This window comes from Struthio camelus, chromosome 1 (assembly GCF_040807025.1).
Source record: "Struthio camelus isolate bStrCam1 chromosome 1, bStrCam1.hap1, whole genome shotgun sequence".
In the NCBI taxonomy this organism is placed as follows: domain Eukaryota; kingdom Metazoa; phylum Chordata; class Aves; order Struthioniformes; family Struthionidae; genus Struthio; species Struthio camelus.
The window spans coordinates 41,727,932-41,742,964 of record NC_090942.1 but is presented as its reverse complement, the minus strand read 5'-3'; the positions used below and the strand labels follow the sequence as shown (position 1 = coordinate 41,742,964).

The following is a 15,033-nucleotide window of genomic DNA, read 5'->3' as shown; positions in this document are numbered from 1 at the left end:
GCTTCCCCCCCCTTCCGCCCTCCCCCAAGGCCCCCTCTTTTTTTTTTTTTTTTTTTTTAAGTTGCGTAACCTGCCTCTCTCCTTCCCTTTCGGGCAGCGGGGCCAAGGCGAGGCCTCGCGAGAGCAGGCGGGCGCCGGGGAAGAGCCGGGCAGGGGCGGGCGGCTGGCTGGCTGGCTGGCTGGTGACGGCGGCGGCGGCGGCGCGCGGGGGGAGGGCCGGGCCGGGCCGGGGAGGGGGCGAGGCGAGGCGAGGCGCAGGGCCGCCCTGCGCAGGAATCGAAACCGCCCGTGCGGCTCGGGCGGGCCGCGCTCTGCCTCGTCGGGACCGTTGGCCTGGGCCCTATGGCGGCAGCGGCCGCGGAGGCGGCGGCCGCCCCTGCGGAGGCGGCGCTGGATCCTAGCGGGCTCTCCCCGAAGGAAGAAGGGGAGCTGGAAGACGGCGAAATCAGCGACGATGACAACAACGGTTCCTGGCCCTGTGGGGGCGGCGGCGGCGGCGGCGCCGAGCCCGGCGGCGGCCTCGTCAGCAGCAGCAGGCCCTACTCGCGGCGCAGGCCGCCTCCCGGCCTCCGCGGGGGCATCTCCCTCTCCTCCTCCGCTCGGCGCTTCCCCCGCTCGCGGCACCAGCCGCCGCCGGAGATGGGGCACCTGCACGGCCACGGCGGCTATCGGCCCAAGGACTCGTTCCGCTCCCACCCGCCGCCCTTGCCGGCGCCGCGGATGCCGTCGGGCTCGCACTCGGAGAGCGGCCCGCGGCTCTCCTTCTGGGAGCGCAGCCACAACGCCCTGGACCGATTCCGCTTCCGCGGCCGGCCCTACCGAGGCGGAGGGCGCTGGGGTAGGAGCCGAGGCGGCGGCGATCGAGGAGGCAACCCGCCGGGCAGGCCGCCCGGAGGGGGAGGCGGCGCCGGATTCAGCGGCAGCCAGGGCTGGAGGGAGCCGTCGCCTCGAAAATGTATCCTTCAGACGTGAGAGGGAGCGCAGGCGGGGAGGCCGCGCTGCTGGCGTGGGCCCGGCTGTGTCAGTGCGGCCTTAACGCGGCCGGCAGCCCTGAGGAGGGACCTCCCTCCCTCCCTCGCTCCCTCCCTCCCCGCCCGGCCGACGGCGAGGGGAGCAGCCCGGGGGCGGCCCGGACGGCGGGCTCTGCTTTTCGGTGGGAAGCGGGTTTATTCCTGTGAAACGGCTTGCAGCCTGGCCCATCAGCCCTGTTTAGGGAAAAAGAAAAAGCGTAGCCTGAAACAAAGCCGTAGTCGATTGGATCCCAGGTGGTTACTTTTCTAGCCTGAAGTGAAAATATTGTGAAGTAGGGTCAGTCTTTGGTGAGGCAGTTTTAATATATGTAATTAACGTGTCATAGTTGTAAAACTAAAACCCTAAGCTTGTTAATTTCCCCTGTTGGGCAATGAAGGATCCACTGTTTTTGCATTTTCGCTTACAGCCCTTCAGAGGGCTTTATGCATAGCTAAAGTCAAGTTCAGAGCTACTTTTTAAGCCGAACTTGAACTGGGACTGTATGCACAGAGTATGTTTTATATGGGGGTTTGGGTAATATGGGAAAGCCCTATTTCTGTATAAAGGCATACATAGCATTGCTTGTGGGATTTTTCCTACTTGTGCCAGGACTTAAGGCTTTGAAAGCTACTTGTTGGATCCTTCTGTTATTTTTAATCCAAGATCACTTATCTGTGTCATTAACTTTTTTTTTTCTTTGAATGTGAAGAGACGATGTAAACTAGAGGTAAAGAGGTGTTCTTATTTAATTTCATCTGGTAACATTAGAGTCTTACTGAAGTCTTTATACGAACTCTTCATTCAAGAATGTTTTCTTATCTTGAGAGGCAGCAAGTGAAAATGTGATTTGCCCAAGGTCGCGCAGTAAGACAGTGATAGTGCTGAAAATAGATTTTAAGTCTATTAATTCGCAATGTTGCTCTGAGTACCAGAAAATGATGACTTTCCATGTAACAAATAGTTTGTGGGGCAAATGTTGATCACCTTTAAGAGATGTTAGAATGTTTATTAATGCTAACATAAAGTGTTTTTCTCCTTCTTAATTAAAAGAGCATTCAGAAACTGCTGACTCAATTTTCCAAGCAAAAGAAGCAAGTGAGAAACTTTTTTTGTGTGTTAGGCCCATGCTTAGCTACAATCTTCTGTTTAAACGTTATAGAGAAGGATCTAATGCTATTGCTCCTTAAAAAATGACTTTCAATTATTTATGGGCCATGTAGTGAAGGAAGGATCATGAATTTCTCTGTAAAATATTACTTTTTTTTTTCTGTATTTCATAGCCTTTCCACCCAAAAGAGCTGGTATTACAGTAGCCCGAAATATTAAGGTACCTCCATACTTTGCTGATAATAGTGGAGTAGAGGCATAATTCATGGGCATGTGACTTCAGAAGTAGCCCTCACCTCAACTGTTATGAGGAGACTCGTGTCCTGGAGTGATGTTTGGATTTCCTCATGGAAAATGAAATATTTCAAGAGATCTACCTGCATTTTTTTTCTTCATCCTTGGCCTCCTTCTTGGAACTAGCACTTTGCACGTACTGTGTAGGAGCATGAGAATGAGAGCATATAAGTGGCAGGGTGCGATGCTGATCTTCTAGAATTCTTTTCTTTGGGTATTAGCTTTTAACAGGCTTTTTTTTCTTAATTAATTCCTAGCAACTTTAAGATAAAGGTGTCTGGATAAGCCTTCTGCAGAAATTGTTATTCAGAGAGAGAAAACTGTGGAATTTTGAGACTGAAACATGGGACAAAAATGTGACTTTCTGATTGCCATTGAATTCTGAACAGTATACATTTTTTTACACTTCTGACTCCTAGTTTCATCAGTTGGTCTCTTTTTGTTGCATGATGAAGATTCTTCTGAGTTGATTGGAGAATAACTTGTTTTAACACATTCCCCTCTGCCTCTCATAACCCTCCATTCAGTCTTGAATTCTATGTGTAGAACCACATACAAAAAAAATTCTTACGTGTGATACGTTTATAAGAATGCGTGATGAATACAGTCGTGGAGGCTCTAGCCATTTAATTATCATAAGCTCAAAAGACATCTCAAAACTTTTTATCTTGTTCCCCAGCTCTAGATGACCCCTGAAGCTATTGAAGTATTTTTATATCAAATAACTGTTAGACTTAGTTAAGTGATCATCACTTATAAAAATAACTTTGGAATTTTCTGTGGATGCTCACAAAATTACTAATGCAATTACATTTTTTTGAAGTAGAAATGAGTTGAAAGTGAATTTGGCAGCTGTGCCTGTTATAATTTGGGGTTGTGCTGTGCACAGCTCTTTATGTTTTGATGTGTTTTCCACATATTTATAGAACTAATTCAGATTGGAAGGCAATCAAGTACTAGCTATTACAAATTTTTTTTTTCCTTACAGTGTATCCTGACTAGTATCTGTTTTTTGTGATGGAGCTATTGTACAGCAAAAGATTTCCTGCTGTTACAGAAGTTGTTTTTGTAGGATATTTACCAAGATTCTTCAGATTTGTGTTAGAAGTTAGCATAGTGAAACGTCCAAGTTGTTGTTGCCTGTTGTAAGCGGAAGACAAATACAAAGTTGTCTTCCTCTCTGTTCAGTATCCCTGCATTCAAATAATCCCTCTTTTAGCTTTAAGTTTTACTACGTTATTGTTTTAAGACGTGACATTAGTGGAAAAAGCATTTCAACTGACTTACAGAGTGAGTCGGCTGTTATCACAGGAGGTTGACACTGAAAGTTGAATGAATCAAACCTGACTCATTAGTGGCCTAAAATATTTTTCCCCCAGGATAATTTTTTGCTGGGTACTTTAGCTTTGTAAGTGTCAGGTTAAGGTAAAAGAAATTGAACTGCTAGTCGGGAGAGCTTTTCGTATAGGATTTTCTGGGTGCAGTTGACGAAGATGTGCGTTTCCATTGCCTACCTTGAGCAACTTGTCAAAACGGGCACCTAGACAATCTGTATCTGTGGGGCATGCGTAACGAACCAGTTCTGAGTAAATAATATTATTCTCATTATAATGAGTAAATTAATTAAAAAATAAATAATCCTCTTTTACTATCTTCTTGAATGTTTTGTGGCAAGTGTTTAGCCCTTTCTTGTTCCCCTCCTCACTCCCCATTTGTTGATTATTCTATGCCTCACTCTGTTTACTAGGCTACAGTTACTGCAGCTTTTAACTGTGCTGTGGCTAGACCTTATTAGCATATTATGAAAGGATAAAATGAGTGAGAATGAATTTAGCCCGTCTTTTTCAAAATGTTGAATATGGAGTCAGTAGTAGAGATACTAACTCCAGTAGTCTGACTTACTTTCAGGTGAACTGTAGTATGGTACCTTCTCAGTATTAGAGCTGCTGTTTCCAGGAGGGTGACGTGAGCAAGAGGGAGAAGACTCCTAAGCAAGTTATGAAATTGTATTTATTAAAATATTTTGAATTACTGATTTGATAAATTATTGAAATTGTTGATATATAGTAGTGGATATATCTTTTTCCATGCTACTCTTATTGATTTATAAGAGACAGTTTTTCAGGCTAGGCTTAAGGTAAAAATTACAATGTATGAGAATGGATTTTAAGTTCTGTTTGTCACAATTTTGTCTTCCTTGGTAAGGTATCTGCTGTCTTAAGGTTATAAATATTTTAATCTTAATTTTCTTAACCCGTAATTCAGCCAAAACTTTTGGAAGGTCCCCATCAAGAAAACAGAACTACTCTTCTAAAAATGAAAACTCTGTGGAAGAAAGTTTTGAGGATCTGCTCTTGAAATATAAGCAAATACAGCTTGAGCTTGAATACATTAATAAAGATGAAAGACTGGCTCTGAGCAACAGGGAAGAAACGGAGCAACAAGATGATGATAAAACAGTGGACACTGAGGACCAAATAACTGTAGAAAATGACAGTATTACAACGGATGCTATAAAAGAAGTATCTCCTGAGGAGAAAAATCAGGTTATAGCCTTTCAGGCATTTGAACTGAAACCTCTCAGACAAAAACTGTCTACTCCAGCTGAGAGGAGCAGATTGAAAAAAGTCAAAGAAGGAACAAAGCAGTCATCACAAAAAGCTGAAGTCACAGAATCCAGCCAAGGTAAATATTTGTAAAGTTGTTTTAGCTTGCCATTTGAGCATCCTTTTATTTATTTATTATCTGTTTGGGAATATTCTACTACTTGAATTAAAATACTGGGCTTGCTGTATTTTCAAAGGAATTAACTCTTTTGTCAGAAATTCTGAAATGGATGCTTATATCACTAAAAAATATTTTGATGCATGTTTTTATTTAGAAAGATTAATGGAAAGAGCTTGCTTCTAGAGAAGTTTGAAGATGAATGAAGAAACATACATCTCTATTTTTTTTCCTTTCTCATAGCTGTAAGTTTAGTTGCCCGCCACAATTGAAATTAAGAAGATACTTCATACAAGAAGATAAATTCTCTATTCCTGCTTCTGGCTATGTGATTCCTCTCTTTACTTCTGTCAACAAAGGTGTTATGTCTCCTCAGTGGCAGAAAAGTTCAGCAGAAAGAGCTCTAAAGCTGGATATGCTGTGTTGTTGAACCATAGCCTCAGAAAGAGAAAATAGCCAATTTTTAATTAGTCAGTCGTGCTTCCCACTTATGCCTCTTCTAAAGAGAGAGAGAAACGTGTATTAAACCAGCAGTGTTTTAGTAACCCATACAACACTCAGGTTCTTTTCCTAAAGTAACTTGGAGTTAAAACAGTAACAACGTTTTACTGTTGTAAAGGTCAAATGTAGCTTTATATTGAATGCTGCCTTACAGTAGCATCATAATTGTTATTTTTCGCTATGAAGTGGCATGAGAAGAACGTTTTAAAACTCTGGGTCTGATTTTGACAAACCTAAAAATGTTATTCAAGACTTAAACTGGTAGATATGTTTCCTCCCTATTCTAATTAATTCCTTCAAATTGCTTGGAAGTGTGATTAGTTTTTTCAACTCATGTCCTTTATTGCACTAGCTGATTTTTTGTCAGAAAGGGGAGGACAAGATTTGAAGGTTGTAATTGCTGTTCTTAGCAAAATCATTGGCTTTCACTTAGAGTTTTCCTTCTCTTTTGCCTAGTCACTTCTCTTTTGCTGATGCAAAAATACTTAATTTTTATTTTAGACTGAACAGGAAGATCATATTTAGAGACATCTTTGTCAGTTTTTAATCTTTTTATTATGTGCTTTCTTTAGTGTAACAAGTGTTTATGAGACTTTCTCACCAGAATTATTTTGGTCATAATTGATATACACAAATAGTGGAGAAATCGTGTGGGCCAGGAATAGAAAGAATTCATAGAAGAAATATATCTGGAGGATAGAAAAAGTGTGCTGAATAAAACTGAGGTAGTTCTTGGACTGTAGGTGAAGAGGGTGATAACTCAGGCATGAGAACCAGTTAGTGAGAAACAAGTTGCCATGTTCAGCTGACCTGTGGTTTAAGTCCTTGAGCTTCCTTTTAAATCTGCAGCAAAATAAAGCAGTTAAGTGAAGCCTAAGAATAGGCAGTTTAAGCTAGTTTTAATAAATCATGTTTGCTGTGACTGAGGGAGTGTTAACGTGTATCACGTGTCATCTTGTGTTAGCTAATTTGTCAGTGTGCCTAAACCCTCAATTTGAGTGGGAAGAGACAAAGTAGTAAGTAGAGGCATTAAGAAAGAGTACAGGTGAGTGATTAGTAAGGTGATGTAAGGTAAGACTAGAACATTGAAAGTCAGAATGATTCATATCTTGAGCATGAGAATTTAGGAGACAAAGCCTGTAAAGGAACTGAAAGAGAAAACTGATTACTAGGAGTTAAACCGTGTCATGCTGGGTATTTTTCCTTTATATCTTTCCCATCAATAAAAAAAAAATTACTTCTGGTATTCTTTAAGGGGTGATGTAGCTTTTAGTAGGAGACATGAATAAAAACAACGGATCTTGATAGCAGAAGGAAAAACAGTAGCCTGTAGGAAGAGAAGCAGAACTTCTGCAAGGCAAAAGCAGAAGAGCTATTTCAAAAGCAAAACCAGTCTTAAAAAAAATCCAACTTTAAAACTTAAAAGCACTGAAGTTGGGAATACAGGTAATATTATAGTAGAAATAGATGCTGTGTTATGCTTATTAAGAGCATCTTGAGTGGTGCGCACCACTCAGTGCAATGTATTGTATGAAAATGATTTGAAAGCTGACAGATTAAACCATGTGAGTGATGCTTTATAACAATATAATACAGGTTTTCAAAGCAGGAATAGCTAGCTGATTTTAGTTACTGCAGATTCATGGGCATCAATAAGTGTATCCTAGTTAATTTTGCATGTATTAAGATATTAGCAGCATTTGCTTTTCCCATGATACTTATTTCAAATGGTATCCTGGATGTCTCTCCAGACCTATTGGAGTTGAAGAACTTATCTTAATTCTAAAAAGAGAAACAAACTTCCCTGAGTTTTAATTCTCTACGATTCAAGCTCCTCTGGTATAAGCTTTATAGAAATCCCTGCTGTCTTTCCCTTATTGCCCATTAGTGTGTTTCTGTTTTGAGTATCATGTCAAACAGCTGATTCAAAAACATGATATTTTTCTTTTGAAAGGTGCAGAAGACAAAGAACAAACATTAGCGCGAAAGCTTAGTACTTCAGATGTTACATCTGAAAAGGTAAGAAAGTATTCCTCTGTAGCTGAGACTTCATTTTGATTGCTTACTCCAAATTGCATACTTACATTGCATATACAATTGTATACTTACTAAATGACATCTCTTGACTCTTTGTTATCTCCCCCCCCACCCCGCTTCTTTTTAAGAAGCTGCTTGATGATGAGGAGGAGATGTCTGAATTGCAGCTTAGGCTCCTCGCCCTCCAGTCTGCTAGTAAAAAATGGCAGCAGAAAGAACAACAGGTGATGAAGGAAAGCAAGGAAAAATTAACAAAAACAAAAACTGTAACACCAAAAGCCAAAGCCAGTACAAAAGCACACTCAACAAAGAAAACTAGTGCTACAGGTAATATGTTTAATGTTATTGAAGTAGCTATCAGTAGTATGTCTTCTGAAATAAACAAAAATATAATACCTTGTGTGAAATGCCAGGGGATGAGCCTTTGATCCTTCATACAGAACCACTATCATCCACAGAATACTTCAGGCTCCTGAAGAGTGTAGGATTTGGAGAACCATTTAGTTAAGGTGGAGTTAATCACAAATCTTTTTATTTAAAGCCAAGCAAGCTTTGAGGAAACAACCGACAAAGACATCGAAGAAGATGCAGCAGCAAAAGGAACAAGACAGGCGTCAGAAAGAGGAAGACCAGAGGAAGCAAGAAGAGGAGGAGGAGAGAAGAAAAAGAGAAGAAGAGATCAGAAAAATTAGGGACCTCTCAAATCAAGAAGAGCAGTACAATCGGTTCATGAAGCTAGTTGGAGGAAAGAGGAGATCGAGAAGCAGGGTAATTAATTTGTAATATGGTATTCAAGTATTATATAGCGCCATGAATGACTTCTGCTTTTACACCATTCTGCTCTCCCTATTCCAATTTTTTTTTTTGAATTATTTCAGTGGATGCAGTGCTTTAATCCCATGCTAGGCAGCCATTCCCTTTAGTTTTGGCAAGATAGGTTTGTCATGAGTTGTACACTTGCAAAGTGGTGACAGGTAAGCATTCTCCTCGTAAAAGTGTTTTGGGACATTGAGGTATTTTGGGACAAAACATGGGGACCAAAAAGCAGTCTGTAACTTAATACAAATCAATTAACCAAACGTTCTAGGCTTTCATCTCTATTGGATTGCTGTTTGTTTCCATGTTTTCAAAATTATTCTGTCTTATTAGAGCTTCAGCAGCTTACTTCCTTCAGAACGTGATCTCTTTATGGTTTTGTTCTGTAGTATTTTTCTAATCTGTCAAGGTACAAAATGTGCTCGGATACAAAACATAACTAATTACTTAACTCATCCTATAATGGAGGCTAGTGTCAAATTCCTAAAGTAATGGAGTTACTGCAGTGGTCATCATGCTGCACCTGTAGGCTATCTTCATACTCTCATCATGAGACTGGCAAAAGGCACTTGAATCAGTCATATTCTGTGTTAAACATTGGTACGTTATAGAGAAGAACCCAACATTTCTTTCGCATCAATCCTTTCAGTGTACTCTTAATGGGAGCAGTACAGCTGCTGCTGCTAGATGCGTGAAGTGGCTAGAGTTGCTGATGCTGTGATGAGAAATGTACAGTTAGATGAGTTGGGGCTCCCTATTTAAGGCTGTGTTATACAAGAGTCCTAAAGTAGTCATTGGGAAACTGAGGCTTGAAATATTTGATTGTAAGTGCTAAAAACCTAAAGGAATGCAAATTGGTTGTCTGGGAAGTAATACTCCCTCCCTTTGCATGTTTTCATGCTCAGTGAAAATTCATTGGCATCTGTATAGTGCTATGCATCCTGTAAACATTATTTTTTATGAATTGACAATCTCTTGGCGTATTTCAGTGGGGTATGTGACTTGCTTTGGGACAGCGAAAGGATTCCCACCTGAGACAACAGCTTTAGAACAACTAGATCACGTTTCCTCTAAACCCTCAACTTTCATCTTAGTAGAGATGATCCTTGTGCACTTCTGCCTTATTCCTAACAAGGGTAGCTCAGGTGCTGGTAATTACCATGGCAGATTCACAGAAACAGTAAAGAATTCATTTCTCTTTCAGTATTACAGGAATGCATAACCAGAGCAATTTGCCAAATATATAATGACCTGCTAGGTGTTTAAACCTTGTTTTCGTGTGTCACGGCTCCCCTGCCTCTCCCCCTCCCTTAAGCTCTGCTTTGACAACTGACCTTAAATTTACTGCGTTGCTACCTGCCGCAGATTTGATTAAAAGTTAGTTTTTAGCTTATTCTTTTTGTATACACTGAGTGGAATTGTACTTGTAAATCAGTTATAAGACAAAATTAGAAGAGTTCTACCTTCTAACAGTCGCTTTTAATTAGTTTTCTTTAAAGGAATAATGGAAGACAGCTAAATTAAAACACACTTTTGTATGTTTAGTCTTCAGATACGGACTTGAGATGGTCTTTAGATAAGCAATCTACGGATAGTGCAGGAGGGATATATCAGTATGATAATTATGACGAAGTTGCTATGGATACAGATAGCGAAACTAACTCTCCAGGTACGTCTTATTTCCAGTTTTCCTATGTGATTGATTAAAAATAGTTTAAAAAGTATGAAATTAGCTATCATTTTAGAAGGAAACTCATTCCTTTGCGATATGACATGCACTCATATAGCTGTAGAATTATAATATTTTACGATGAGCTAATTCTGCCTTATCTTTATAGAGATTGTTTTCCAGTGTCTCTGCTGCTTTGATCTTTTGAATGTCTTCAGGCTTATACTTTTCTAATTGGAATAATTTGAAGTTTCTTCCTTTATATTCCAAAGCAGTTTTATAGAAAGCAGAGTCCCCTGAGTACTGAGTGGGTAGAAGGCAGCTTTGCAGAAAAGGGCCTGGTGGACCACAGGCTGAACATGAGACAGCAGCATGCCTTTGGGTGATAAAGGCTAACTGCAGCCTGTGCAGCAGTACTGAGACTATTACTGGGGATGTGTGTGTTAAGGGAACTGCTTATTCCGTCCTCGTAAGCATTGAGGAGGACCACATCAGTTTTTCGTTTTCCAGTACGAGAAAGATGCTGACTTACTGGAAGGAGTCTAGTGGAGGGCAGTGAAGTTCACTGGGGAGTGGAGCACATGGGAGAGCTGGGTTTGTCCTGAGAAGAGAAGGCTAAGAAAGGCTCTTACTGCTCTCTTCAGCTACCTAATGGGCGGTTATAGAGAAGGCAGAGCCAAACTCTTCAGAGGACATGAAAAAGCTACAAGCAGCAATTGTAATAAAAGAAATTCCAGTTAGATATAAAGAAAAACATTCCCGAAGAGGATGGCCAAACATTGGAACAGGTTGCCCAGAAGTGTTGTGCGGTCTGTATCCTTGAAGATACTTGGAGCTTGACTGGATAAGGCCCTGAGCAACCTGATCTGACTTAGGCGCTCAAAGCAGGGCTGGCCCCAAAGTTTGGCCAGGTGACTTCCACAGGTCTCTTCGAACCTAAATTATTTTATGACTGAGTTTGAGGTGCATTTAAACTGTTTGTGCTTCCTTGTTCCATCTGAAAGTGTCGAAAAATGTAGTCTTGCTAAAGCTTCACTAAGCATACTTCTTTTGGCCATTGTTATTCTCTTGCAGTTCATTGTTCATTTCTCCATTTTCATTTTGTTTTTCTCCTTTCTTGTCAGCCTTCCTTATTCCTTAGTTTTCTAACATACTGTATCTGCTGTTTTAATATGTAAGCAATGTGAATCTTGTCTTGGTGAAGCATTTGAGGCTCTAGTTTTGTGTTTTGGAAGTCAGTTTCAGCAGTGCATTTGGTCTGCCTTTGTCCTAATTTGTATGGTATCTCTGGTGGCCAGTAGCCAGGAGTAGTAGTTGAGGTTGAGTTGAGGTTTATAGTTTAAGAAGGTATTATGAATTAAATCAAATATGAGGGCTGAATTATTCCCTCAGAAGCATTGTTGGGGAGTATTTGTGTTTCATGTACAAGATAGAAACAAGGCAATAACACTACTCTAATTTTCTTTGAATATATGGAAAAGAAACTGTATACACCATGCCTTTTAAAGCTGCGTGTATTAAAAATGTTTGTCTGCCTCTTCTGCTGCAGTAAATCAGTTTAATTATAAATGTAAGTTGCTGTTCAATAATTATCTACCCAATTTCTTACACTTGATAAATTTTACTTTTTGATTACAGCTTCTTCTCCAGTACAGCCTCCTTTCTTTGAGTGTCCAATAGGATATTTTCCACCTCCAGTACCACCAATTTCCTTGCCACTGCCACCTCCAATTCCAGTAAGTAATCTTGGAAGGAAACTGTTTTTGAAAATGTTAATAATTCTCGTTTAGTGTCTATTTCTAATCCTGAAGTTAAGCTTAAATTTAAATGTTTGATAGAGTTTGAGGGAATCATTAAGAAGTTCAGAAGTGATTGATGATTCCCTTTAAATACCTGCTAGACTTATGGTTGCTTTTTTAACTCTTGATTTCAGCTACTTTTGGCTGATCCAGTTCAACGGAGATGCTCTCTATTGAGCTGAACGTTTCTTTATTGTTGCTATAACTATGTCATTTCATAACAGCAAGCAAAACTTGCCTATAGCACATTGGAAAAAAAATGGATTGGAATTTTAAGCATAAAGGAACTTTGCGTTTTATCTCTAGGCCATGTATATAGGTATGCTTTTTCTCTAGCTTGTTACCTAGAAAAAAAAACAAAACAAATTGTGGCTCATCACAATCCTTTTTGTTTCAAACTTTGTGCATTTTGACTATACGCTCTCTGTCTTCTCACCTAAGAGTCCATGTGACGATGGAATTAGGTGGCTCTTTCGCACCACTGTTTTCACTGAGTGCATGTTATCCTCCTTAGGAAAGCTATAGAAAGTTTCTGTTCCGTGAGATGAGAGACCAAATTTTTGGCTAAAAGAAACTGCCATTTTTTGTGGCTAAGACAAATTTGTAAAACTATTTCAAGACTTCTTCACGCCGAGTAAACTAATCCATTGTTCCTAAGGCTAGATAGACTACTTCTGGTTCTGAATTCTCATTTACAGTTAGTTTGGATGTCTATACTAACTTTATCTTGTGAATGTATCGTTACTGTTTCCACTGCCTTGGTAACTAGTAAGGGTTTAGCACCCACCTTTGATATTAGTCTAAATCTACTGCAGTGTGTGTTAGCTCTAAACCAAGAAATAACTTATGTAGCTTCACCTATGACAAATGATCCTAAAAGACCAATAAGTCTCAAAACTTTCAAATATTTGTTTTCTGTTTTATCTCAGCCTGTACCATCTTTGAGCCAGCTTTATGCAGAGGGTATTTCTTGCATTTCTCTTGAGCCACCTCCACCTCTCCCACCTCTTCCACCTGAAGAGCCTGAGCAGCCACCAAAACCTCCATTTGCAGATGAGGAAGAAGAAGAGGAAATGCTATTAAGAGAAGAGTTACTGAAGTCTCTAGCCAACAAACGAGCTTTCAGATCTGAGGTACTTCATTGGCTTTTGAATGTAAACCTCTAGATGGCAATCTTGAACTAAACTTAAAGCTGTCCTGCGAAGCGAGGAATATAGGCTCCTTTTATGCTGCCTTTCTGCTGCCTAAAAACAAGTTCCCTGAATTTCTGTCCTCCCCCTCTCCTCAAAAGAAGCAAAAATGAAAAACAGCCAAAGATGCCCTTTGAGTTGTAAATTGCAACCTTTTTTTTTGTTTCTGAAGGAATTGTGAAACTTTTAAGGTACTGGAATTTGAATGTTTGAAGAGAGCAGGGATTTTGTTGTCTGCTAAATTGTTTATTATTTAACAGTCAGGAAACAAAACATTGGAACTTGGTTTCAACCTTCTAGCAAATGGAATTGGAAGAAACCTGCCAGTTCTAATGGTTAAGGTTTTGGGGGGAAAAAGGGACGGGGGGAAGGAGGTGAAGTTTGTGGCTATGAAAACTTAGAGGGTTTTTTGGCATAATTAAAACGTCACAGGTTTTTTGTGCAGTTGACCTGTGAATAACTTAAACGCTCTCACTTGCCTTTTTGACATAATCACAGAATTGCAAGACTTGTCTAATGTGCAGGTAGCCTGTTGCATGTGTGTCTTGGAACTGTGATTTAGTGAAAATCTCTTTTAAAATTTATGCTTTCATTTCGTATGTTTTAAAACAGCTGTAAAGAGTGTGTGTGTGTTATGACTGCATTTTTTTTATTTATTTTGTTAGGAAACTTCAAGTAACAGTGGTCCACCTTCACCCCCTGTTGCAGATAACTTGCAATCTGTGCCAAGAAGCAATCTGTCCGCAGTCAGTATTAATACTGTGTCTCAGCCACGGGTACAAAATACAAAGTTTGTCAGAGTACCAAGGCCTCCCCGAGCAGTGATCACAGTAAGCAAATATTGGCACTTTCTCTTAATAAGACAACAAACTGAAGCTGTCCTCAGTTCGAGTGAACAAGCAAATAGCCATAAGTTTTTTCTAGAGATACAGCACAGAGCAGTGGAGCTAACATATGAACTGACAGTTAACTTGATAATTTGTATACTCTTATCTTCTGGAAAGAATTTGACCCTGAATAATTAAGAATTTAACATCTTAGGACAGCACCAGAGCACGCATCTTATTTCAGATGGATGTGGGTTTTTTTTTTTTTCTTTTAGCATGCAAGTAGCGTTCCTTTCTGTTAACTCTTAGTTCTGAGAGTGTACCTAATGTGCTCCAGTTGCAAACGCATATTCGGTTCATGGAACCAGGCTAGTGTTGGTTCAGAGTAAAATCCCTGAGATAAATAGAGTGGTCATCAGGTACTCAGCGCCACCAAGCCTCGGATCTGTGCCTGTTGTGCCATCTTACTTGCTAGTGTAGATATAGCTGATAACTGCTAGAGCTGAGTAATTTGCACTGGTTAAAAGTACTAATTTGTTTAAAATCCAACATTTTATCTATTCTATATTCAAAGCTATTTCAAGGAAGTTATGGCCAAACTAATGTTTACAGGAGGCTAGTCAAAAGATGCTTCTCTGTAAAAACAATTCAATGTGTCAATGTGAAAACAGTATCAGTGATTCCTATCATCTTAAGCATTACTGAAACCATTTGTGTTGCTTATGCTTTTATTAACTCTCATAGCACTTAGTATTTCTTCTTAGAGCCTAAAAAAAGTGAATTCATGAGAGCTGAGTTTTTGAACTAGAAATTGATAGTGTTGCTATGTGATCATTACTAGATATATAGAGGAGTTCAAAAATAATAAGGCTATTGAAAAACAGACTTCTGAAATCCAAATTCATAGTTTTGGAGGCTTGATGGCTTTTGTATGTTTGACTATGTAGTACCGTATTTCAGAACAGGTTTTGAGTTGCAGATCTTGGCATTTTTCCTGTGGAGTTGAAGACCTCTGCATGGTAAATAGCCTACTGACATTGGTTTGCTTATTCAATTGC

General features: G+C 40.0%; 1 protein-coding gene across 4 annotated transcripts in view; it reads left to right on the top strand.

Annotated features, from left to right (window-relative positions):
• The first annotated feature begins 227 nt into the window (after positions 1-227).
• ZFC3H1 (zinc finger C3H1-type containing) overlaps positions 228-15,033 on the top strand; it is a 40,986-nt gene continuing 26,180 nt past the window's right edge. For 2 of the 4 annotated variants that reach the window (XM_068935665.1, XM_068935681.1), the window contains exons 1-9: positions 232-955; positions 4,678-5,097; positions 7,592-7,656; positions 7,803-8,001; positions 8,216-8,442; positions 10,036-10,159; positions 11,798-11,895; positions 12,888-13,091; positions 13,814-13,978. In XM_068935665.1, the coding sequence (XP_068791766.1) occupies positions 343-955; positions 4,678-5,097; positions 7,592-7,656; positions 7,803-8,001; positions 8,216-8,442; positions 10,036-10,159; positions 11,798-11,895; positions 12,888-13,091; positions 13,814-13,978 (2,115 nt within the window). In that variant the 5' untranslated portion in view covers positions 232-342. Of the gene's footprint in view, positions 956-4,677; positions 5,098-7,591; positions 7,657-7,802; positions 8,002-8,215; positions 8,443-10,035; positions 10,160-11,797; positions 11,896-12,887; positions 13,092-13,813; positions 13,979-15,033 lie in introns of all 4 variants that reach the window. The other 2 variants (XM_068935674.1, XM_068935659.1) reach the window with 2 other exon arrangements.